Source organism: Cryptomeria japonica, chromosome 11, assembly GCF_030272615.1.
Source record: "Cryptomeria japonica chromosome 11, Sugi_1.0, whole genome shotgun sequence".
NCBI lineage: Eukaryota > Viridiplantae > Streptophyta > Pinopsida > Cupressales > Cupressaceae > Cryptomeria > Cryptomeria japonica.
Window position 1 is genome coordinate 267,400,814 of NC_081415.1, and position 25,543 is coordinate 267,426,356.

General features: G+C 39.3%; 1 protein-coding gene across 1 annotated transcript in view; it reads right to left on the bottom strand.

Moving 5' to 3' along the window:
• Positions 1 to 216: 216 nt before the first annotated feature.
• The window catches only part of LOC131069726 (uncharacterized), a 116,607-nt gene continuing 91,280 nt past the window's right edge, over positions 217 to 25,543 (bottom strand). Inside the window, exon 4 of the mRNA XM_058005261.2 lies at positions 217 to 790. Coding sequence (XP_057861244.1) covers positions 612 to 790 — 179 coding nt within the window. The 3' untranslated portion in view covers positions 217 to 611. The remainder of the gene's footprint in view (positions 791 to 25,543) is intronic.

A 25,543-nucleotide genomic window follows, 5' to 3' on the forward strand; every position in this document is an offset into this window, starting at 1 on the left:
TTTGCAAATAAGGTTCACAAATCTTCAAATATTGTTCCAGTTGTGATTCTTATATTACCCCTAATTTTTATACACTGACAATTATGAGAGATTAGATGCTCAATGAACAACATTGAATTAAGATGAGAGTTTCTTGTAGTATGGCATAAATATGTTTATTTTGTTACTCTTGAAGCTTCAAATCCTGTCACATCATCTTTCCTGTTATTGATCACATTCAATGAAACTCATTCAAACTTCTTAAAAGCAAATTTTTTCAAGATTTCAACAAATCAACATCAAATCTGAAACCCCTAGTTTCGTAATCAGTACATTAATATACAACTGAACTTTCAGACACAACTTTTGATTGGAAGAATGTTAGGATGGTTGACATTGCAGTATAAATATATTCTCAATCAAAGGCAAAATCTCACCCAATTTCTACTCATTTCACATTGTACAGCATCCACCTTGTAGATTTCATCCAAGTGGAAAATTTAAAATTGCTTATACGGGTCTGATCTCAAACTTCATAATCTGGTGAATTTATTTGCAATCATTCAACTCAAACATTTATTATATAAAGGTATGTAGTTTCCTCTATCCCCTATTCATAATCAGGATTCGGGTCAAGAGGTCACGAGTTTACATTCTTTGCAATCTTTGTTTTCTAGCAAATTTGGAGTTTTCATGAGATTTATCCGAAACGTATGTGTGTTTTCTTCATCTGTTGGAGCATGTACAAGTGCTTCCAAGAATATGATTTCCCATCGTAGGTACCCAGGCAAATAGTCATGCCAGTTATTTTCTGTTAACACAAAATCAAACATGTAATGATTCATTAATTTCCCACAATGGAAATTTTGAAGTTGTATAAGTTGGCATCAAATGTAATAAAAATGAGTATGACACCAGGAAAATCACTACAGAAGGAATCCATCTGAACGCTTGAAAGTTCTATTTAGCATAGCTTATCAATCAGGTAACTCGCAATTGCACTAACACAATATAATAATAAAACCATGCCTAAAAGGCTAAATGAATGCAGTGTTTTATGTACAGGAAGTACAGACATGAAGATAAAAGTAAATGTAAAGCTTCATATCTGGCGGTGAAAGACCACAAAGCAGGACACAAGTTTTTGTCTTATTTTGAGAAAAGTACAACTTGAAACATGTTTAACATGACCAAAAACACTTCCACGAGGAGGAGAATAGAGAGATAATCTTGAAGCAAATGCATTAATTTTATTTGCTGATGAATGGAAAACATTTTCCATTATTTTAAAAACTGGATTTTAAATATCAAATAGCCATGTGAGATCTTAAAATAATCAAACTCAATAGAAAGCCATCTTACTACAAACCGATTTTTTTTTAAATAATCCACATAAAATTCACTCCAAGAGAATATGAACATAATAATTCATGTTCTTTAAGGTTTAAAATATCGCATGAACTAAATAGGCAATCTGGAGTCTACAACTAGCAACCATGGGAAATAGACTGGAAGCGAAAGAAATCAGATCTTCAACAGAACCAATTTTTAAAACAGGCCACTTAATAATACTTCATAGAAAGCCCCATTATTATAAACCAATTTTTTAAATATTCCAAACAATATTCCTTCAAAGAAGCAAGGAAAATAGTTTGTTGAAAAAATTATGAATGTGGACGTAACCATCTCAGGGAGACATCCTCAAGGTATGCACACTAAAAAGTTGATAGGAAAGAGTTGTATGAATGATATGTTCTAACAAATAAGAATTCAAAACGAGAGACTCATTTTCAAAATGCAAATCTCTTCAGAATTAATAAGAAAGAAAGTGTAATGCTGTCCATAAATGACCAAGAGTTAATGGAACACATGCAACCTAATAGCAAAAAGAAAGTTGTGCTAATCGCATCTTCTACAACAGAAACATTAAAGTAAAAATAAAACTTGAAGAACCTTTCCTAAGGTATTAGTTTATCAAATACTAATTTCAGAACGGTTTCAGAGAATCTGCCAAGCAATACAGTTTTTCCTTCAACAGATTTTTTCCTTGAGATCAATATGGTTGTACAAGGATTCACTATGTACATGTGTATAACTTTCTAGAATCTACTAGTATTCAACCATTATACGTATAAGATTTATTATAATTTCATTAGTATCTAAAGTTATATATATAGGTTTACAACATTTATCAACTTCAAACTTGGATGACAGTTATGCAAATGTTCAACTTTTAAGAGCCAATTATAAGTGTTGGGACTGGGAGTACTTAGGACACTTTATTTAATTATTTCATTAATTAGGTCCTTTAATTGCTTTTTCACTAAGCTAAACTTATGTACTTTTTATCTAGAGTTATGCTTTTCTATCTTAAGTTCACTTAGTGGTACTTTAGTTTAGCTGTAGTTGAGCTTTATTTAGCTCCTTGTTGCTTTTCTTCGGTTCTCCTAATTTTAGGATTAGGGCATCTCTTGCTTTCTATAAAGCAAGCCTTTATGCATTGTAATCAATAATCGTTTGTGCAATCAATATAGAATTCTTAGGTTGTTATTAAGCGTATTATCTTTGCTTCATCTTTTTTGGGTGATAGGTGTTTTGCTTATAGATGATTCTTGGCTCCTATGGTTGTATCATCAACTTCTACATGGTATCAAAGCTCAATCTTTGCTCTTACATGGTATCAAAGTTGATCTGCCAAGTTCTTGTCCATATTCTTGAGGGATCCAGCTTTCAGTGATTTTTCTGTTCACAATGGGCTCAAATAAAGGTTGTCATCGTGTTCGCAACACCTCAAAACCTTAGGAATGACTATCGCTTCGTCAAAATCCGAGCAGCTAAAGTTTAAGGTCAATTAGATTGAGGGCACATTTTACGAGGCACAAAAATCCATACAACCGTACCTACACTTGCATCAAAAAATTTATAAATTTTTCGTTCAAAAATTTTCATTATCAAGAAATTTTTCATTTTTGGCAATTTTTCCATTTCTGTAAACCCTTCACACCTTCCAAGCCCTAATTGAGATGCAGTTGAATTTTGGCCGTAACTTGGTCATACGGAGTCGAAATTGTGCAAACATGAAATCGTCAAAAAGTTGATTCTAACGCCGATCCAGTGGTGCTAGTTGTATTGCCAAATCTACTCCAATTTTCAGTACCATGCCTGCAAAGTCGGATCTTCAATTTTGCACTTCTAGAGCGATATCTTGCACCTCTAGACTCCATTTTTTGAAAACCAAGTATCGTTGGAAAGGTGGTTCGGTGCTTTATCTAGATCTTCTGCTATTTTTTCCAGATTTTGCCCCAAGTACATTTTATTCAGATTTGTGTTTTCACTATCTGGTCTATTACTTGGATGTTTTGGCACCTGGAATGAATCTGTTTGTTGGAAGGGCTTTATTTGATTTGCTTTATATGTGCTGAGATTTTTTAGGTCTATTTATTTCATTTGAGGTATCATGGATTTTTCTATTCATCCTTTTGTTATCAATTTGGTAGAGGGCAATTATGATTCTTGGTGAAATGGCATCCTCACACATCTCAGGTGGCTAGATCTTTTGCCTTATTTGTATGGACTCATACTTGAACCAACCACATCAGGAGGTAGATCAGCTTGTGGTAATATCATAGACCATGTTGTTGTAGGAGACCATCATATCTCTCCATTCCCAATGGATCTTGCAATAGATAGTCTTCTTCCCCGTGCATATGCAGATTGTATGCCCTTCGATAATGATACTTTAGAGGAGCTTGAGAATATCACATTTCTTGCATGTTTCAATGGATCAAAGACCTATCTTCGTGTTCCTACCCCTCACATTGAGATCCAATCTCAACCATCTTCATCTTTTGTTTTTCTTGATGACTTTGGCACTAGAACATGCATAGCCCACATTGATTCAATGCAGCAAGACATTAGTATTCTAGACAAAACTACCTGAACAGACATCATCATTGTTTGCAAAATCTCATATTGCAGATTTGGAGGATTATTTTGAGGACATTCATCTCCTCTTTGTTGATAGCCACATTAGTGTTGTCGGCCCATCTTCATTGCCCATGAAGCTTGTTCTTCATCACCCATGAAGCTTGTTCTTCATCAATTTTTGTAGAATCCTGATTTGTCACCTCCTACATTGATTGGGCATGTACCTGATTGGTTTGGGGCATCATCATCTTTCATGGACACAACAACATTTGAGCAGTTTCCAAAGGCACATAGTATTTGGATTTGGATTTAGATTCCCACTTCTTCTAGTTTATGGGAGTGACTTCTCCTATCTCCAATAGATCTGTTTCTTCCTAAGGTGAGCGATGTTGTTTGTAGATAGTCCATCGTGTTTTGTCTGCAAACTTTCATCATTGGCACAAGAGCTACTTCTTCATTGGGGGGATTACTATCCTCATTTTCTCTCTCTTATCGGGGAGACATTCATTGTACTATTGTGATCAAAGCAGTCCTAAGGGTTCACATTAAGTCCTTTCCTTCTTTCACTAGTGCATTTATTGTATTTTCTCTGTTTTTGAGAGGAGTTTTCTCCCATTGGGTTTTTCTCCTTTTCTTTGTTTGTGAAAGTTGCGTTGGTTTGTACATAAGTCCCTGATCAAGCCTTTGTTGTCAGGACTCATTCATGCATGCGTTTTACATTCATCTTTAGCTTTTTTAGCTACTCCCTAAGTTAATCTTGGGGGGGTCAGGGTGTTGAAGTAATTAGGACATTTTATTTAATTATTTCATTAATTAGGTCCTTTAATTACTTTTTCACATAAGCTAAACTTCGGTGCTTTTTTATCTAGAGTTATGCTTTTCTATCTCAAGTTCACTTAATGGAACTTTAGTTTAGTTGTAGTTGACCTTTATTTAACTCCTCTTTGTTTTTCTTTAGTTCTCCTAATTTTAGGATCAAGGCATCTCTTGCTTTCTATAAAGAAAGTCTTTATGCATTGTAATAAATAATCGTTTGTGCAATCAATATAGAATTCTCAGGTTGTTATTGAGCATGTTATCTTTGCTTGATCTCTTTTGTGTGACAAATGTTTTGCTTGTAGATGATTCTTGGCTCCTGTGGTTGTATCATCAACTACTACATAGTATCAAAGTTCAATCTTTGCTCCTACAATAAGAAGGTTGCAGAAATGACTTCTTGAATGATCAATAAAGTGCCTGGACAGTCTTAATGTTGCTGCATTTCCCAACGTTCGAGAGCTAGAATTGTTGTTGGCACTAAACAGAGCCTCTAGTGCTGACCAGTCTTCTAGTGCCAATAACTTTAAAGCTAATCTCATTCTCAGAGGCACAAAATTGGCTTCTTGTTCGACAAGACCAACTTCCTCATTTGGAATTGAAGACAAAGTTTGCACCATATAACATTAGGCATCATGTCTATTTGAACAAATTTTAGCTAAGTTACTAGTTCAGGTTCATACACGGATTCGGCAAAATCAAAAATTGAACCTTGGTTGTTAAATGGTAAAACATTTTCAACGGTGCTGGTGAAGACAATTCTAGTGGTGGTCAAACCATTGGGACATGTTTGGTCTTAGTCAAACCACAACCATTTCTTAGGACTAGCAATCCCTTTGAAATGCTGGAAGCCGAGAAATGAATAAGGGCAGAAAATGCAAAGGAAAATCCATCTCCATTGATCTTGCCTCCTTATACCAATAGTCCTTAGGGACACATCTCTTGCCCAAAATGACCTTGTCCCTTATAGGGCACGTTCTGGGGATGCAAGGATAGGTAGGAAATGTCCCCACCCTATTCCTTTTTTTGTCAAAATTTAAGAAACATCCTCAAAATGTCAAAAAAATTGTAGGGTACTGTTGTGACGTATTCACACATCACCCCATTGCAAATGAGAACCCCCACTTTGGTTCAAGTTCTAGTGTTCTTTAGCATGTCGTCTCTTGTGAATTTGAATGAGTAGGGTCAATGTCATCATCAATCCGATTGATCAAAGCTTATGGTAGCAAACCATTAAATAGAAGAGGTCAAGTTGAACGAGAATAGAAAGAAGTTTGATGAAGGGGTCCCTTAGATCAAGTTCCATCAACTATGCAAAGCCTCCTTCGTCATCAGAGTGGTCTGATTGCACTTCATTAGTCTGATTGCACTTCATTAAGATGCAGGTTGCAGGGGAGAAATTTGGCTAAGAACATTAAAATTTCCAATTGCCCCTCCCTAGGAGCGAATTCCACTTCCATTGCTCCTTCCTAGGAGCGAAATCTGCTTCCTTGGCTCCTTCTCAGGAGTGGAATTCCTCTCCAATCCTTCTAAGAAATCTAAAACTCCCTTTGGTCATCATATGATGTCTTTGTTCGAGCAATGAATTCAATCCTCAACCAGCAACCTTGAACTTGGCTAAGTACAAGGTCATTTCCTTTGCTCCCTCTCAGAAGCGAACTTGACTTTCCTTTGCTCCCTCTCAGGAGCGAACTTGACTTCCTTTGCTCTTTACTAGGAGCGAATTTGGACTTCCTTTGCATATTTAGGGCAATGAACAAATCTAAAGCCTTCAACATCGTTTTTATCATTAAAAGGATCAAGTTCTTGGAGATTTTTGACAAAGGAAAGGATGGAGATGGTAATATGAAGTGACTTCCTTTGCTCCCATTTAGGAGCAAAATTTACTTCCATTGCTCCTCACTTGGAGCGAATTTCTCATCCTTTGCTCCTTCATGAGAGAGAAGTTGCTTCTAAGGTCTTCCTTGAAGGAAATTTGACACATCTACTCTCATGGATGGCAAAACACCAAGACATGAGTTGATGAAACAAACTAAGCGATGAATATGAAGTTCACTTCCTTTGCTCCCCTTTAGGAGCGAAATTTAATTCCACTGCTCCTCATTTGGAGCGAATTTCTCTTCCTTTGCTCTTTCATGAGAGCAAAGTTGCTTCCAAGGTCTTCCTTGAAGTATGATACATCTACATGCATGGATAGCAAAACCCCAAGAGATAAGTTGAAGGTATGAAGAGACAAATTAACAGTTAGATGGTGGATGAAGTTCATTTCCATTGCTCCCTCCTAGGAGCGAAATTCACTTCCATTGATCCCTTTTAGGAGCGAAATTCATTTCCATTGCTCCCCTTTAGGAGTGAATTGCCTAACCACGCCCAGCAACACATACAAACACATTTGGCGCCAAAAGTTGAATTCAAAAGGGAAAATGTATTAAGTGATTGACAAGTCAGCCTTTTAAACAATAATGATTTTTTTTGCAATTCCTTACTAAGTTGGCTTTGATAACTAAGAGACGCACCTTTTCCTTAGACACCTATAAAAGGGCATTCAAAATGTTCATTTCAATCATTATTTTAAAGCAAATTTCTTCTCTACAAAAGCAGAGCAGCGAATTCAAAAGGCAGAGCAGCGAATTCGATAACAAGGTGAATTTGTTAATAAGGGCAGCAAATTTGATCATTGGTGCAGCGAATTGGGGCAGATATAAGGCAAGTTCAGTCATCCACCTTCAGCACACCAGCAAATTCCTAAGCACTATCAGACATATCTTTGGATCAGGTGCATCAATTCAGGGTTAAAATTGTCCAAATCAGACAAAATCAGAACACATAAGGAATGAAAGATGGATGAAATTAGGTATATGTTATGTGTGTTTGATACCTATTTGTTGGTTTTGCAGGTGGTAAAGGAGGAGATCAAAAGGGGGTAGATTGTAGGAAGATCAGCACAGATTTCCAAGGAGGAAATTTCTACATCAAGGTCAAGGTCCAGGATACAAGGAAGATGCCTTCAAGAGGAAAGATTTCATCAGCAAGCACCAGGGTATCAAGGAAGGTGACTTCACAAGAAGGATTTTGAGGTATTCAAGAACTCTCATTGCATCGTGATGACATGAAGAGGTCAAGACCCTGAAGTGTAAAGGAGAGATCATACAATCATCTCAAGGCAAGATAAGCAAGCAAAGATAGAGGATTGACTTGACCATAACAATGCTTCCCATCATCGTCACCACATTGAGCGAACTTGAGATGTTGAGCATCAAGAGACATTGCTCAATACTCATTCATGGTAATGAATCAGGTCTACAGGTGCAAGTTGAGGTGGCATCTTAGTCATCATTCAACCAATCAAAAGGTTCCACATCAGCATGTTCAGATGCAATGCACCTGACTAGTCCATGAGGGCACAAACTTCAATGTACCTAACCCTGTTTTCTATTGGTTCACATTCAACATTGAACCTAAATGTAATTTTCTCATTGGCCAGAGGGAGTTGTTTTAACAAACCCTAATTAGGGTTTCTATCTTGTAATCTCAGCCATTGATTGTGAATCAATCTGAGCCATCCATTGTAAAGAGAGCATAATAAAACACTCACTCTTCTCATTTGTAAAGGTCAATAGTTTTGGAAATAGTGAATAGTTGATAGATGGTAGATAGCAGCTAGAGTAGACTAGGAGGAGAAGGCAGAAATTGTTGCCAAAGTGGTAAACAAATTTCCTATTCATTGATGTTATGGTGGAATATGTTGTTTCTTTAAAAGTGCATGGTTTCTTGTTGGATATTCATGTTAGATGATAAGTAATTAGATGGATGAAAGGAGTTGTGAATGATTAATGATGAAATTCGTTTATCCACACCACTAGCAATTTGCTGATTGTAAGTTTGCCTTGTGTGGTCAACTATAATTCTCAATGAGCTTAACTTCAATTGCTATTCACACTTGGATATGCATTGCCTTGGTGATGTCTTTGTTGTTGATAGTAATTTGAACATCACGTGCCTACCTTAGGAGATCGCACTAGCTTTGTAAAGTTGTTCGTTGATGGCGAAGCGAAGCTTGGTTGAATTTCATCTAATTGTTCATTGTCTCTTGCATTCTTAAGAGTAGCGTAGTCTTCCTAAACCCATCTCTTTTGCCTCATTTTTACTCACAAGTAATTAGAATCTAAGTTCCAGCAATTCAAGTATTCAATGTAAGTCCGCTTGGATGACCAGCAATCACATCAACCACTGTGCTTATCCACATGTCGTGACCCAACATTTGGAACCTTGGAGTTGTCTCATTTGATCGCGAAGCATAGCATTTGAGAGACTTTGATCAAGAGAGGATAAGATACTTTTGGGTATTTTATTCTATGTTTGATTGTGCCTAAAAAACACATTAACAGGTATGTTAGGGAAGGGCTAGCTGTCCCCAAGATGGGCCATGTCTCAAGGAAGCCGAGAAATGAATAAGGGCAGCAAATGCAAAGGAAACTTCATCTCCATTGATCTTGCCTCCTTATACCAATAGTCCTTAGGGATCCTTATGCCAATAGTCCTTAGGGACACGTCTCTTGCCCAAAATGACATTGTCCCTTATAGGGCATGTTTTGGGGATGCCAGGACGGGTAGGAAATGTCCCCACCATGTTCCCTTTTTTGTCAAAATTTAGGAAACATCCTCGAGATGTCAAAAAAATTGTAGAATACAGAATACGTCAGGGAAGGGCTATCTGTCCCCAAGATGGCCATGTCTCAAGGACGGCAAGCCATCCTCTAACATACCCAAGGGCATTTTAGTTACTTCCACAAAAAAAGAAAAAAGAAAAAACTTTCAATGTTTGTTTGGTCCATGACATGCCCATCTAGGATTTACAAAAAAAATTATAAATGGTGTATGTCATGAAGACCTGTATGGTTTTGAAGATCTTAATTTGGGCTTGGTTGGGGGTGGGGGACTTAGCCCCTTGACCCCACCATGTATCGCAACAAGGGATGCGCTAGGGGCACTGCCCACAAAACACATGACAGGAGCTGCCCTCGAAACCTACAAGGGGTACAGCCCATTGACCCTGCTGCCCCCAAACCCCCATCAAATTATAAGTCTAACTAAGTAATAGACCAAGGTTAAATCATGATCATAAAACCTACAAAATAGATATCCCCTGTTGCAAATCTTTGCATCTTCACAATCAAATCCACAATCTAGGATTATATTGTTTCATGCATTGGACAACTTGTTTAGCATACAAGGCCTACCATAGACAAAGTTGGCATGCTACATTCATTATACTATTGAATATAAGTTAAGTCATAGTTGGCAAGAAATGCTATTTTCATAATGCAAAAATGTGTCAATCACGCCCTACATAGACAACTTTAGAACAATCCCATCTAGTAGTCTCACAACTAAGATCAAATGGAACGTAACCAATTCTCTTTTTACTTATCATTCCTCTTTGTTAATGAGTTTGACAACAAAACATGAAATCTTGAAGGCTTCAAGAAAACTTTAATAATAAATTCCCCATTTGAATATGCACACCAATTAGGCATGTCTTTATTAACTCATGCTCATATGTATATAAAGAACATTATAATTCCTAATTAATTACCCATGCCCACAAAGGTTCTATAATGTCTAATGGATGCTTTATCAATGTTATCAGATGAATCTTTGAAATTTCCTTAAAATTTAAAAATTTCATTATATTTTAAAAATTTCCTTTTTTAAGTCATCCACTAAAAATTGGCCAAAAAAATCCCCATATCGGAATCACATCACCCTATTGCCTACCACCCCCATACCGAAAACTTGAGGAGCATAGCATTATATTAATTGCTAGGGGCTTCTATATCTACAACTCTTGCCATGAAATTGGTAGAAGGTGGGATCTAAAAGCACACTCGTGGACAGCATGATTAGGGGCTTCACCACAATTTGCTAGACCAACAACACAATCACAAGCTGCACTTTTCGGTTCATAAACAAGGCCAAAATTGAAAATCATTAACAATGTTTCTAAGGCATTAGAATGTGGTGTCTTTAAGGAACTTTTGTTTCCAGCAGTGGCACAGCGGGATGCCACAAAGAAAATTCAACAGTGGAAACAATTACAAGCAGCTAGAAAAAGTTTTAAAATTTAAAAGGGATCTTTTTCAGATAGGTTTGCCTTAGCTCTATCTAGGTCCTACTAAATGGACCCAAAACAAGGGCTTTTCAGCAAGAAACCCATAACAAAATTTTAGCACTACTTTGGTGTGAAGATTTTGTCGAGTCCAACGTGGTGTTTGGCACTAACTCTTTTTTGGGGCTAGAATCAATTTTGGCACTGAACCTATCTTTTGTGGGAGCATCTAAAACCTTTCAAGCCTCCAAGATTCAAAAAATTTCCAAGCTTATCCTTTATGGGCCAGATATATATAGGCATTTCTTTCTCCTACATATATTCACCAATGTTACTAGGTACGTAGTGTCTCGGCCCCAAACCCAGACTTGCCCCCCAACCACCCCAAATGGATCTAGAGGCCTAGTTCCAAAGAAACCCAAGGCAAGCCTTGGTTGTACTCAATAGATTTTTAAAACTCCTACAATTAATTTTGAAATGCTTGAAGTAAAGCAATATCAAGGTTACGAAACTCAAGGCATTGTCACAAAAGTTTGCACCCTTGCTGAGCTATCAACTCAACAACCTTGTGAAACATGGAAACAACCCCAAAGTGTGGGACCATGCACAAAGGGGTTGAATCTCTGGAGAAGGCAGACTTCCTTCTTAATCCAAATGAAGGTGTTGAACCAACTCAACACCCCAAATTCTACTTCTAAACCTATCCTAACAGCTCGCAAAAAAAAAGGGAAGAAGAAAATGCTAAAATAAAAGGAGGTGATGCACCAAGATAAGAGATGTTCCTCTCCCCACCCAAAATGACACAAAGAATCAATTGAAATACCCTAGAGATGCACAAACTTCAATTGCATGAACGACCTCAATGCATGTATGGAGGGTTGAATGTCAAAGGAGAGAAGATTTCCCACAAGTCACACTCAGAAACAAATTAACACAGCATATATGTGAGAGAAGAGCCACAAAACATACACCTATGATGAAGGTAAGGAAGCGTAGATAGCATGCATAAGTTGAGGAAGGCAAGAACGATAATTTTAATTCATTCAAAGGCCAATGGCCAAACTTACAGTTGCAGAAATGAAAGAAAATATACAAGTCTTCAAGACAAATGAAAGAGCAAAGAATAACTCAAGCCAACCAAGAGAGAACCCTTTACAATGAGGCTTAACAGCCTTTATATAGCAAACCGGTCACAAGGAAGAGACCAATGGCCAAGGAGGGGAAGCCTTGACCCCTTTGTGCATAGAGGAATGCCAGTCAGGCAAGGCAGGGAAGTGCACAAACCTGCTATGGTGTACATGCAAGCAACCCGGCCATACCTTGACAAGGCAATCCCAGAAGAAAGTACTTTTAGAAGGTGGATTGCCTGACATTCCAAAGTCAAAGCATGCAAGTCTTACATGAAGGCCATCAAGTAACCATAAATACGCATGGCCCTGTACTCCACTTGATGGCAATCCTGCAAAAGCATTAAATGCACCACTGTAGCTCCATGAATGAAAGTGTACAAGTTGCAAGGGTTGGTGGAGCATTAAAGACTTTGAGTGTTGATCACGCCATCTAGAAGTGTTGCAAGTTGGAAGTCGGAAACTTGGATTTCCGGGTTTGGCAAGAATTGGGAAACTTGGGTTTCTAGGTTTGGAAAGAATTGAGAAACGACTTGAGAACTTCCGCCTTCCGACAAGATGACACTTAACATTTCATGATTCCATTGGTTTTGTCCTTGATCAACTAGGGCAGTGTTGGTCCATGGAACATATCTCTGATCGGTTCTCGCTAATGGACCAAGGGTATCATAATTTGACAACATTTTGGTGACTTCTATGGGATGCTTGCCTGCTAAGCATGGAATCCAAAAGCCTTAAGCATTCATTGGGCACTGAGTCATAGGAAGGACCCAGCAACATTTGTGTGCCAATACTTGGAGGGAAGCTGGAAACTAGAGCATGCACCCTCTTAAGGAGAATGCCGCAAGTGCAAAAGCACTTACGAAAGAAAAAACAACCTCTAATCTAATATTTACATTGCTTTATATGGAAAGGAGCTTAAACAAAGCCATTGAATGGCTTATCAAAATAGCTGCCTTTGCTGACCAACTTCCAATGCTCTTCATGCTTGTGGACAACCAGCCAGAAAAAGAAAAATGATAGGCACCCAACAAGCTGTTGGGATGCCCCCCAAAGATTGAGAATAATGAAGCTCTCCCACTTTTGAACTTTATCTTCTTGAGATGAATGGGAAAACTAAAACTGCTCTCCTTGACGCTCAAGTTCATGCTAAGAGGTAAGCATGACTAGGGAAAACTTAAAGATCTCAATTTGTGTCAAATGCTAATCAGACACCCTGTTGAAAATGTTGAATCAAAGCAAGCAGCCTTGGATTCAGTGCTATGCTTTGATGCTTTGATATCTTGTTGGCTAGCAAAGGCTAGCACTAATTGTTGGAATTTATTTGTCGTTGATGTCGAAAGTTCATTTTGATGTGCTTTGATTTCTTGTGTGTTTAAGATGTTTACTAGCCTGTTCAACTACTTTGTGTGTCTGTTGGAGCTGTTTGAGTATTTGATTAAGCAAGGTGTGTGCTTACATGGTCCTATGTCAGCTGCCTATGTGGTAGCCAAGTCAGATCAATTTAACATCATCAGTTCTTTTGCTTCGTATTTACTTTTTTTTCAGGAGCTATTTCGGTCAATCATTTGATTCTCTAATGCATAGTGGTGGCGGCAGTTTTATTTTGTATCTGACGGTTGTCAGTTTTTAGTCGATATTTAAGGCATGACTTTGGTGGAGTTTTTATTTGAAAATCAAATTGAATATACCTGAGTACGTTTTGTGGCAGGCAGTGCAAAAATTTGTTATTGGACTATTAATTTGAAAAAGGGCTGATATCTTTTGGGAAATAGCTGTGTTAAATGGAACACGATGTTGTGATTATTTGAAAAAAAAAAATTGGTTCAATAATTCATTTTGTTCCACCTGAAGCGTTGTAGTGGAGTTTCTTTTAAATGTGTCATCGGTGAAGAAAGGCGGTTACAACAGCCATAAACTAAATGGTCTGGAGGTGTTTTAATTATTTTCGATTCCTTCTTGGAATCGATTATTATTTGTTTGCTGTGTGGAGAGTGTAATGGTGCATTTTAAAAATAAATAAATTTCTTCCAGCCGTGTGTAAAAATTCCTTTCTTCTTTGGCATCGAATTGGTCTTAATTATTCTGCCGCCAGACTTTATGTGGTGTGCGTAGTGGATAGTTGGACACAGTGTTCCACGGGCGTCCGGGACGGGGGGACGGGGGGACGAGGGGGACGCGTCTCGGGGACGGGGGGACCAAGGGCCTAAATTTGGGGACGGCGGGGGGGACGGCGGGGGGACGGCGGCGGGGGGGTGGCGGGGTGGTGGTGCTCATATATATACATATAGTACTTGAAAAACTAGTTTTGAAAAGATGTATAACAGTATAACAGTATAAGAATTAGATTTCAAATGAAACTATAGGAAATACCAAGATTACTTAGATTAGTGATACGTAACTAATTGCTAATTGCTAAAACTAAAAGTAAATAAAATTTGACAAATGAAATTGTCAAATTGGAGATTTCTCATTTCTATCATATGAATATCGAAAAAGGAAAACGAAAAATATGAATATCTGATGCCATTGCAAAGTCTATAATAATAAAGATGATTACATGATTCATCATTACAATGAGTAGCCAAATACAAACACGTGTAGCAATAGCATTACAAAAGAGACGAGTCAAATACAAAATGACAAAACTGAAAAGTGAAAACTCAAACTGTAGCTAATGGAGGCCTCTAATCATCTGCAAACTCCTCCTCACTGGAACTGCTGGACTCCTGAGGATCAAGGTCCCTCAAGCTCACACCAACTAGCCCTGCATCTGAAGTGGTAGGATCATCCTCATCAATCTGTGAAGGCTCCTCTGGCTCTACATCCCATCGTGCCGCTGGACTCTCCTTGTACATAAGTGTCTTGCGGTCAATGAGACGCAAAGCACTATGTACAGCCACAAGCTTCTCGGCTCTCTTAGAGGTAAGTCTGTTCCTCTTAAGAGAGTGGATGAAGCTATATGTAGACCAGTTCCTCTCAGCAGCTGAAGAACTGGAAACCTGGGATAGCAGACGGATGGCTAGAGTGGTGGTCAAAGATTTCGGGCCATGACATTTCCACCACAAAAGTGGGTCCTCCTGTGCCATAATGTCTATATCCATCTTTGCTGCATCTGAATAACCTCTAAGAGTGGCAAATCTTCCCCACTCAGTGCGTATTGTACCGGCATCTCTGGAATCAAACATCTTCTCTATGCACCTAAAGAAACCTGCCTTCACCTCATCATCCTCAATCGGTGTCGTTCTACCCGGTCTAGCCTTGTACCACTTAGGATTCAAGGCAAAGGCAGCCATATGCAAAGGAGTGTTCAACTTGTCCCATCTACTCTGAATGATAGGCCGGATTTGCTCATTGTAGAATGCTAGAGAGGGGTCCTTCACTCGCACAGCAGCCCGCATCTGGCCAAGCATAGAGTCAATGCACTCATACACCTCTCCAAGGTTAGGTGCATCCCCATCCCCATATCTGATCACCTGGAATACTGGAGAAATGATGGAGACAATGTATTTCGTATCAGTCCAAAACACATCACTCTTCACTATCTCCTTCACCCTTCTCCCCTGCTCTGTCTTGGCCTCAGCCCACCTATTCCACTCATTAGTCATAACCATGAGTTGCAATGCCTCTTGCAACTCAATCATTCTCTCCAAGAGAATGAAATAGGATGCATATCTAGTCTCAACTGGTTTCAAGAACTCCTTCTTCGCGAAGGTCCTGAATAGTGCATGTGAAATGTGGTGGTTGCAGATAAACATCTGCACATCTCTCGCATCGGTGACCACTCCTCTAATCCAGTCAATCTTCCCCATGTCCTTGAGTGCATTGTTCATGGCATGCACACAACATGGGGTCCACCAAATGTGTCTATAGGCTGCCTCAACGAGTCTCCCTGCTGCTCTACACACATATGCTGCATCTGTCACTACTTGGACCACATTTTGTGGCCCAACCTCCTCAATAGCCTCCCTGAGGACCTGAAACTGGAAATCAGCATCTTTACGATGCCCTGTACAATCAACTGCTCTAAGGAAGTATGGGCCCTCTGCACATGTGACCATGATGTTGATGAGTGGACGATGGCTAATGTTTGTCCACCCATCCATAACTATGCTGCACCCCAATGCCACCCAACATGCCTTCATCTTCTCCATCAAAATATTGATCTTGGAATAGCTTTTATCCAAGATTGAGGTCCTCATTTTCGTCTCCCCTGGTGGCACATAAGATGGTCCTCCCTTGGCCACCATATCTATCATCTTCCTATAATAAGGAGACCGTGAAACATGAAATGGAATGCCATTGGCAAAGAAGAAATTGCCAATGGATTCATCTATCTCATCTCTCAGCTGCACATTAAACATATCAGCAATGGGGTTGCTCTGTGGTGTATGCAACTTACGTTTCCCAGTCCTGGCAACAGTAGAAGTGGAAGTAGATGGAGATCCAAACATCATTCCTCCCGCCTGCGAAGCATGATAAGTATGTGGCACTGGCACATTCCGGCTATCGTGAAGTGATGCCCTAGCAGACAAAGTAGTAGGCATTGAAATATTTGTGTCATCTGGAACCCCCCAAAGCCTGTTAAACTCAATTCTGTACTGTATATTTTTGGGTTCCTCCAAAAACTTACAATGTTTCACGCCTTTTCCTCTCCAAAATAGAAAGTGTGCATTCACCTTGCTAATGCTACCGAACCATTCTCTGTCACAAATATTGCACTTCCACTTCCTTGTTCCCCCACTTGAATGTGATGCAGTGCCTTGTACTGATATTTGTGAAGCAAACTGTTTTAGAGGAGACTTAGGATCAAAATGACCCCTAGCATATGGTGCCAACAACTCTGAAGGGCAACCTGTACTAGCTGCTGCACTTGCCATAGAACTAGATTGGGCTCCAGGATCAGCCCCATGGTCACCCCCCTCATTTTCAGGTTCATATTCTGAATCATTCTCACTATGAGAATGGATTTCCATGTTATCTTGACTCGTGCCTTGGGAGCTCATTGTGAAATTTTCAAATTGACACTGCATTTCACAAAATAAAAATAAAAATAAAAATAAAATCAGCCTTGTTTAACAATATATTTTTAAATTTTTAAATTTTTTTTCCTATTCATCTCAAAATGAGATTTGATGTTGAATCTTGAGGGCAAAATGATGAATCATTTTGCCCTCAAGATTCAACATCAAACCTCATTTTGTGTCTTAAGATGAATAGGGAAAAAAAATTAAAAAAACCAAAAATGACATAGAACAATGAAAATCAGAAAGTAAAACAAACAAAAAAACAAGAAGAAGTTGAAAAACCCTACCTTGTGCTTGAAAAATCTCTCCAAAATGTAGAAGAATCTTCTTCTTCCTCTTCTTCTTGCTTCTTCTAGCTCCTATCACACTTGTAGTCACTTTTCTCACCTCTTCAATCAATCTTCTTCAAGCTGTTCCTCCTCTTCAAGCTGCTGGAAAAAAAATCAGTTTTGCATAATGAGAGTGAAATCCAAACTAAACATGTTTTTGTGTTGTTTTGGGGGGTGGGGTGGGGCCCACGTCCAATTAGGGTTACCCCTTAACCCCCCCCAAAAAGCACATGTCATAAAAATTTTTAAAAAAAATGAAAATTGCGCTTTTTATCCCGTGCGAACGCGGGAGACGCCTGGGCGTCCCCCCGTCCCTCGAGAGACGTCTGGGCGTCTCTCGAGGGACGGGGGGACGCCCAGGCGTCTCCCACGGAGACGCCCAGACGTCCCCCAGGAGACGCCCAGACGTCTCCGCGTCGGGGACGTCTCCCCGTCCCGGCGGAGTTTGGGTGGCGGTGGCGGGACGGCGGGGGACGTCGCGTCCCCGTCCCCGCGTCCCCGAGACGTCTCTGACGGGGGGACGCGCCCAAAAATGGGGGGGACGCGTCCCCGTGGTTCACTGGTTGGACATCACTTTTTTTTTTAAATGGCTCGGAAAGGGATTATTGCCTGGAATGCTAGTCTTGGTCTATGCGTTTTTTTGGGAGTCCTCGTAACTTTTAGGTTGATGTGGTGTGAAAGCTCATTAGTGGAAATTAATAATTCGAACCATATCTGTCGTTAATGTTTTCTCTGCAAGGTTGTGCTAATAATATTGGGCGTGTAAGATCTTTTTGAGTTAGTGTGTGCAATTACTTTTTGGCTTGTCCACAATTTGAAGTCTGGAAGTTACAGGAAGACGTCAGGTGAATATGACTGTAGTTGGGAAGTGTTATATTGAGAGTTGTGATATAAAGAATATTTTTTGGGTGCGTTGAGTATGGAATAGAAGTGTTACGCGAAGTCTGAGCATGATTGTCGAGTAATATTTTTGGTGTGGGTGTGTCGTTCCTTTCAGGCGGGGCCTTTGATTTTCTTTTCTGTGCTTCAGAGAACAAAACGAAGTGCTTTTATGTTTTGGCGTGTATGCATTGGAGTCCCTTATTGATGAACATTTTTAGATATGATCTAAGTCAGAGGTTTGGTGTGTAGTTCTTGAAAAGCAAAGCATTGTGGTCTGTGTGTAGGCAGGCTTCTATCCTATAAAAAAAAATATGCAAAATCTTTCTGGGTGAGTCATCTGAATCTTCTTATTCTCAATGGGTCCAGATTGGTGAATCAGATTTCAGTGAAGATTTTCTGGAAGAGTTTAAGGAGAGCTATGTGTTTACGCGTTGCATCAAAAGAAAGTGTTTATGAATCATCTCTTTGTTCCTAATTCGGTGCTAGTTGGTGCTTCATAAAAATATAGAGTTGGTGCTCTCTTTGTAACTGGAGTTGGAGCTTCAGAAAATATATAGTTGGTGCTCTCTTTGTAACAGGAGTTGGAGCTTCTGAAAATATAGAGTTGGTGCTCTTTTGTAATCTGAGTTGGTGCCCATCTTGTGTTAATAAGAGCTTTTCGATACCGTGGTTTTTCACCCGATAGGGTTTTCCACGTGAAATATTGTGTTTTGTCTTCATGCTTATTCTTTCACTCTTATAATTGTTTCTATGTTGTCAGAAGTTGTTGAAAATAAGCAATACTGATTCAACCCCCCTGCCCCCCTCTCAGTATTGCTTGAGTGTCCTTCACTAATGACTTAGTTAAAGGTACGTGGACCTCTTTCTGCTATTGCTGCAATTCATGAGTCTTCGATTCAGGGGTTGGTGGCTTGACAGCAATGGATAAAGTGTGAATCTCTTGTTGCTCACAACACTCTTCTATCTGAGGAGACAATGATCGGATGTGGATGGATGAGCAAAAAACTTCCAACTCATCCCAGAATTGATCTTCATCAATCTCCTCCATGCTGGAACACGTCCTCACATCACAACAGTTCTCATGATTATTGGGAGAAGTATAAAGGTCCTCCCTTTGGAACGTAGGCTCTATTGTGATGTTATGCATAGGTTGAGAAACACCCCTATGCATGTCAACTGTTTCATCCTCGAGGAAAAAAATTAGCCCATGCTCCGCCACCTCCAACTCAACCTCATGCTCATGTTGCAGCTTCTCAACGTCTTGACTTCCATCTGCTAAATATCTGAGACCTCATCAGTTGTAGGCACGTCCTCATCCTCATTCTTAAAAAGAAAGGAAGCTCATCAAATAAGAGGAATGAATCCTCTTCCTCGTCATTTTTTGCCTGGATAGAGGTTCCCTAAGAGTGATTATCTTCAATCAACTCATGCAACAAGTCTGACACTTCATCCTTGTAAGCGTGTGAGAGCTCACAAATGGCAAGCAACACCTCCCCCTTCCTCCACTCACTGGCGCCATCAACTCTCCATACAACAGGTCTGGCCCTAAAGAGCAAAAGAGTATCTGAACAAGAGGGTTGAGCGGGTGAAAAATTTTGCAAGGGAAGTTAAGCGTTTGAATTTCTTGCATAGGAAAAGACCCCTGAGGTGGACGCCTTTGTGAGGTAGTAGATTGGGAGCCTCTAAATTTTGGGATGTTGAGTCTTGAAGGCTTAGAGGGTTTGTTTGAAACTTGGAATTTCAAACTTGGGCAACTTAGGGGCAGATTTTTCTTCCTGCATGAGCTGCCTCTCTCCAGCTGCTAGTTGCTTAATTTCTTCTTTCCTAGAAAAGGCAAGCTGCCTTGCAAGGAACTCCTCGTGTTGTAGTCTTTGGGTTTCCATCTCCTGCTCACGAAGGTAGGCCTAATAGGCCAGCTCCTCCTACTGCAACTCAAAATCCTGTTGTCTCCTGATCTCATCCAGTTGCTCTCTCAAGTTCAGAATCATGCCTTTTAAATCTGCGACCTCCGCTCCTCCATCATTTTGGAGCTGATTGGGCTGCCAAGAAGATTGAGCAGGGGTGGGTGGCATGCATTAGGAAAGTACCCACCTACTACTGAAGTGGAGCTACTTGGGTCGAAACTAGGAGCAGTCCTAGTTTGATCTTGTTGGCAAGGAGGTGGATAATAACTTGCATATTCATGAAATGGGGAGGGAAAAGGGCATTGCTCATAATATCTTTCCATGACAGTAGCATAGAGAAGGCCAAAGCTTATTTAAAAGATGTTGCAAATAAGAGTAACAGGTCTGCTCTAATCAGAGAGCTGGATACATGCCAACAGGGTCACCAAATTGATTGAACTACAGAGTTGCCAAGTGCTTGAAATGCGCCTCTAGAAGGTTGAGTGTACTGAAAAACGCACCAATCTTCAGCCTAATGAAGAACTTGTCCCACCAGGCGTGCCAAAAACTGTTGTCACAAAAGTTCGCACCCTTGTTGAGCTATCAACTCAGCAACCTTGTGAAACATGGAAACAACCCCAAAGTGTGGGACCTTGCGCAAAAGGATTGAATCTCCAAAGAAGATCAACTTCCATCTTAATCCAAGAGCAGACGTTGAACCAACTCAACACTCCAAATTCTACTTCTAAACCTATCCTAACAGCTTGCAGAGGAAAAGGGAAGAAGAAAATGCTAAAATAAAAGAGTTGCTGCACCAAGAGATGTTCCTCTCCCCACCCAAAATGACACAAAGAATCAATGGAAATATCCTGGAGATACACAAACTTCAGTCACATGAACGACCTCAACGCATGTGTGGAGGTTAGAATTTGTTGAATGTCAAACGGGAGAAGATTTCCCACAAGTCACACTCGAAAACAAGTTAACACGGTATACATGAGAGAAAGCCACAAAACATACACTTATAATGAAGGTAAGGAAACATACACAACATGCATGAGTTGAAGGAAGGCAAAAATGATAATTTTAATTCATTCAAAGGCCAATAGCCAAACTTACAGTTGTAGAAATGCAAGAAAATATACAAGTTTTCAAGAGAAGTGAAAGAGCAAAGAATAACTCAAGTCAGTCGAGAGAGAACCCTTTACAATGAGGCTTAACAGCCTTTATATAACAAATCGTTTGCAGGGAAGAGACCAATGGTCAAGGAGGGGAAGCCTTCACCCCTGTGTGCACAAAGGAATGTCAGTCAGGGAAGACAAGGAAGTGACAAACCTGCCATGGTGTACATGCAAGCAACCCGACCATACCTTGACAAGGCAATCCCAGAAGAAAGTACATTTAGAAGGTAAGGCCATTAAGTAACCATAAATAAGCATGGCCCTGTACTCCACTTGATGGCGATCCTGCAAAAGAATTAAATGCGCTCATGTAGCTCCATGAATGAAAGTGTAGAAGTCACAAGAGTCGGTGGAGCATTAATAACTTTGAGTGTTGGATCACGCCATTTGGAAGTGTCGCAAGTTGGAAGTCGAAAACATAGGATTCAAAGTTTGGGAAGAATTGGGAAACTTGGGTTTCCGAGTTTGGGAAGAATTGGGAAACGGCTTGAGAATTTCCGCCTTCTGACAAGATGACACTTAACATTTTATGATTCCATTGGTTTTGTCCTTGATCAACTGGGGCAGTGCTGGTCCATGGAACATATCTCTAACCGGTTCTCACCGATGGACAAATGGTGTCATAAAATGACAACAGTACCCTCACCAAGTCTAGGAGACTCGACAGCAAAGTCTCGTTAGACTCACCAAGTCTAGGTGAGTCCCAAAAATTATAATCAGTTGCACAAACATGGGAAAAAAGAAACATAAACACTTAAAAATCAGCAACTTAAACTTTATTTTTTTGACTTATAACTGTCTCGACCCTAAAAGCAACTTCATTTTATTTTCAAGTCCAAAGGAGAAGGAGAAAAGAGAGTTTTGAGCCAAAATTGGATTGCATTGTAGGGAAACCGGCAAGGCGATTGAGCAAAAATTGGTGGTTGAATCACATTTGGGCAAGTTTGTAGCTACTTTTGGTGCATCTAGAGGTGTCTATAAAGGATTGGGAAGAGCTCACTATTGATTTCACACGAGATTTAAGAGGTAAGTTTATATTATGAAGGTTATTTTTGTTTTTTAACAAAAAAATCATTTTTCTTTTACGTTTCTTTCTTTTTTCTATTTTGTTTTAGTGGACCAATGAACATAGTAAACAAACCCTAGATGTATTTTATTTTTTTGCTGAGCAAACCCTAGGTATTTTTGTAATTTAACAGATTTGTATTATGAAGGTCTTTTTTGTTTTTAAACAAAAATTTCATTTTTCTTTTACATTTCTTCTTTCTTTTTTCTATTTTGTTTTAGTGGACCAAAGAACAAAGTAAACAAACCCTAGATGTGTTTTATTTTTTTGTTGAAAAAACCCTAGGTATTTTTGTGAAAAAATCATTGTTCCGTAGGAACATGTCTTCCGCCCCCCCAAAAAAAAAATCAAAAAAAATCTTGATGTTCCAGGGATGGGGCCGTCTCCGAAAAAAGGGGACACAAGGGGGACATCTCGCCACCACCAAGGACAGCAGAATGTCCCAGGAACTCCCAAGTGTCCCCTAACCATTTCCAGGATGCCTAGGAGTCGCTTGTGGCCATCAATTAGAAACTACAACTGAACACAATAAAAAAAGGTGATAAATTTGTGAAAATGACATTTGTAATCAAGGTTTGCGAGGTTTTGGAGGGCTTATTTGTGCTTGTTGGTGGGGCCTCTACCCCTCAACCCTCCCCTGTATTGTGATAGGAAATGTGCCCAAGGCGCTACCCCTTAACCCCGTTGGGGAATCTATCCCCAGACCCTTGCAATGGTCGTTGCTCCTTGACCCCATTGGGGGCTCTACCACTAAACCCCTGCAAAGGGTGATACCCCTTGACCACATTGGGGGCTCTACCCCAAATCCCCGCAAGGGGCATTGCACCTTGACCCAAAACCTCCACCCACCATTGTTATTGTTAATGCAATCATTGCCATGTTTTTTATGTTTATTAGTTTAAATTTCAGTTAGTATGCAAAAGTTTCATTTGCAATTCTTATTCTTATTCTTATTCTTGGTTTGCTCCAAAAGTTCCCAAAGTCTGCCCACCATTGTTAGTGTTCAAATTTCAATGCAATAACTGTCATGTTTTTAATGTTTATAGTTTAAACTTTATATAGTATGTCAAAGTTTCATTTAAAATTCTTATACTTATTGCTTACATATCTTTTTATGACTAATTTTTCAAGTACTATATGTATTTGCAACCACTCCCCACCATACCAAAACTGAGGCCCTTTGTCCCCCCATTAATAAAAGTTGCAAACCCTACAGTTTTTTATATTACTTAATTATAAATCACAAATGTTTATTTTTTCCTATTTGTTTGTTATTGCAGCATTCTTGAGATTTATAAATCGTCTTTATCACAATGTCCCAAACCCCAATTAGAAGGGACCCTTATTGGAAACATATTATTATTACCACTAGGCAAGAGAAAGGATAACTAACTTGTTTTCGTTGCAAATAAGCTTTTATGGGGGAGGCATTAATACATTAAAATACCACCTTGCAAATATACCAATCCATGATGCTAATCCATGCACACTTGTGCCTCTTGAGGTTGTACATGAAGTGCGAGTGCAATTAGAAACCTTTAAGCAGCAAAAAGAATTTAAAAAAGAGGCAAAGAGAGAAGATGTCAGCCATTGGTATAAGTGGAAAGTCTTCTTCCATTCCACCATTTTGTCCATTTTCGGGTGTTGGTAGTGTCGAGTGTTGGTGCCAGTGCTAGTGCTAGTGGTGGTGGTGGTTGTTGGCATTATACACTCAGATGAGAATGGTTGATGTTGTCATTGATGGCAACCAACTAGTAACATGGTTCACAGGTTACACCGGCAACAAACATCATCTACCGGCACCGGCAGGCACTACAAGGTTATTCACACCGGCATCCAATCTACACCGACAAAAGATCTTACCGGCACTCCTAGCCGACATGGAAATTATATTGTTTTGTATTGTAATATTATTTGTATAGCTGACATGATGTATTGTAAATAGTCATATATGTATGAGATCTTGTAGGTCATTTTGTAGTAAGAAAGGATGTGTAATTAGGTAATGAATGCAAGGGGTATATGAGAGCGAATAACTGTATATGCATTATGATGTAATTATTTTATGAGCGAATAAGAGCAGAGCAGAGGGAAGCAAGGTTTATGGCAAAGCTCTCTGACAGAGCTTAAACCGGTACTGAATCCAGCATTGCAGATGCTATTTTGAGCAGTACATTGTCATTGGAGTCGATCATCCAATTTTGTAGTCAGTGGGACTCCATTTTTGTTGTTGAGCAGTGAGCTCTAGGCTGTTGGCCTTCCTGCATGTGCAGGCCCCTATTGTATAAGTAATATTTATTCATATTGGCCAGTGAGTAAATATTGTGGGTCACAAATCCCACCGAGGTTTTTCCCCTACCAGGTTTCCTCGCCAAAAAAAATCTGTGTTATGGTGTGCATTGATGGTTATACTTGTTTTTCTCTTTACTGCATTATTATTTGCTTACCGGTATATTAATTTGGGTTATAAAGTTGCAAACAAGTTTAAATTTTTTATCTACCGGTTAGACACCGATTCACCACACCCCCCCCCCCCCCTCTCAGTGTCTTTGGGACTTATCAAGTATTTAACAATTGGTATCAGAGCCTAGTCCTCTATTTGCAGAAGCCTAACAGCTTGAGGAAGATTCTGAAACCGGTACCAATGGAAAGTTTGAGACAACAATTGGAAGGAGCTCTTGAAAATTTTGATGCAGAAAAGTTGAAGAATATCAAACTGGAAGATGAACTTAGAACTGCTCGGGAATTCATCAAAGCACTTCAAGATAACTTGGTTATAGCAAAGAATAAGAGAAAAGAATTACATGTGCCATTACAAAATCAAGATGATGAAGAAAAAGAAACTCTTAAGAGATATTGCAGAGAAATTGAGACAAGAGAATAGTAACATGAAGAATGAGATGCAAGATTTAACCATGAGACTATGCAAATATATTGAAGATAGAAAGAGGAATGAAGAAGATTTAGCCAGAAGACTTAATGAAAGATTAGATGAATCTCAAAGGCTTAGTTATGAAAATGATATGCTTAAAACTAATTTGATTCACATACAACATGACAAAGAGGAACTTTTGAGACAAGTTAGCACTTTGGAAAGTGAGTTGGTCACTACAAATGAATACAAAAACAAATTCAAGAAAAGTTCAAATGATCTTGATGATATGTTGAAAAGTCAGAAACCTGATGGAGAAACAATTGGACTTGGATTTGAACATGG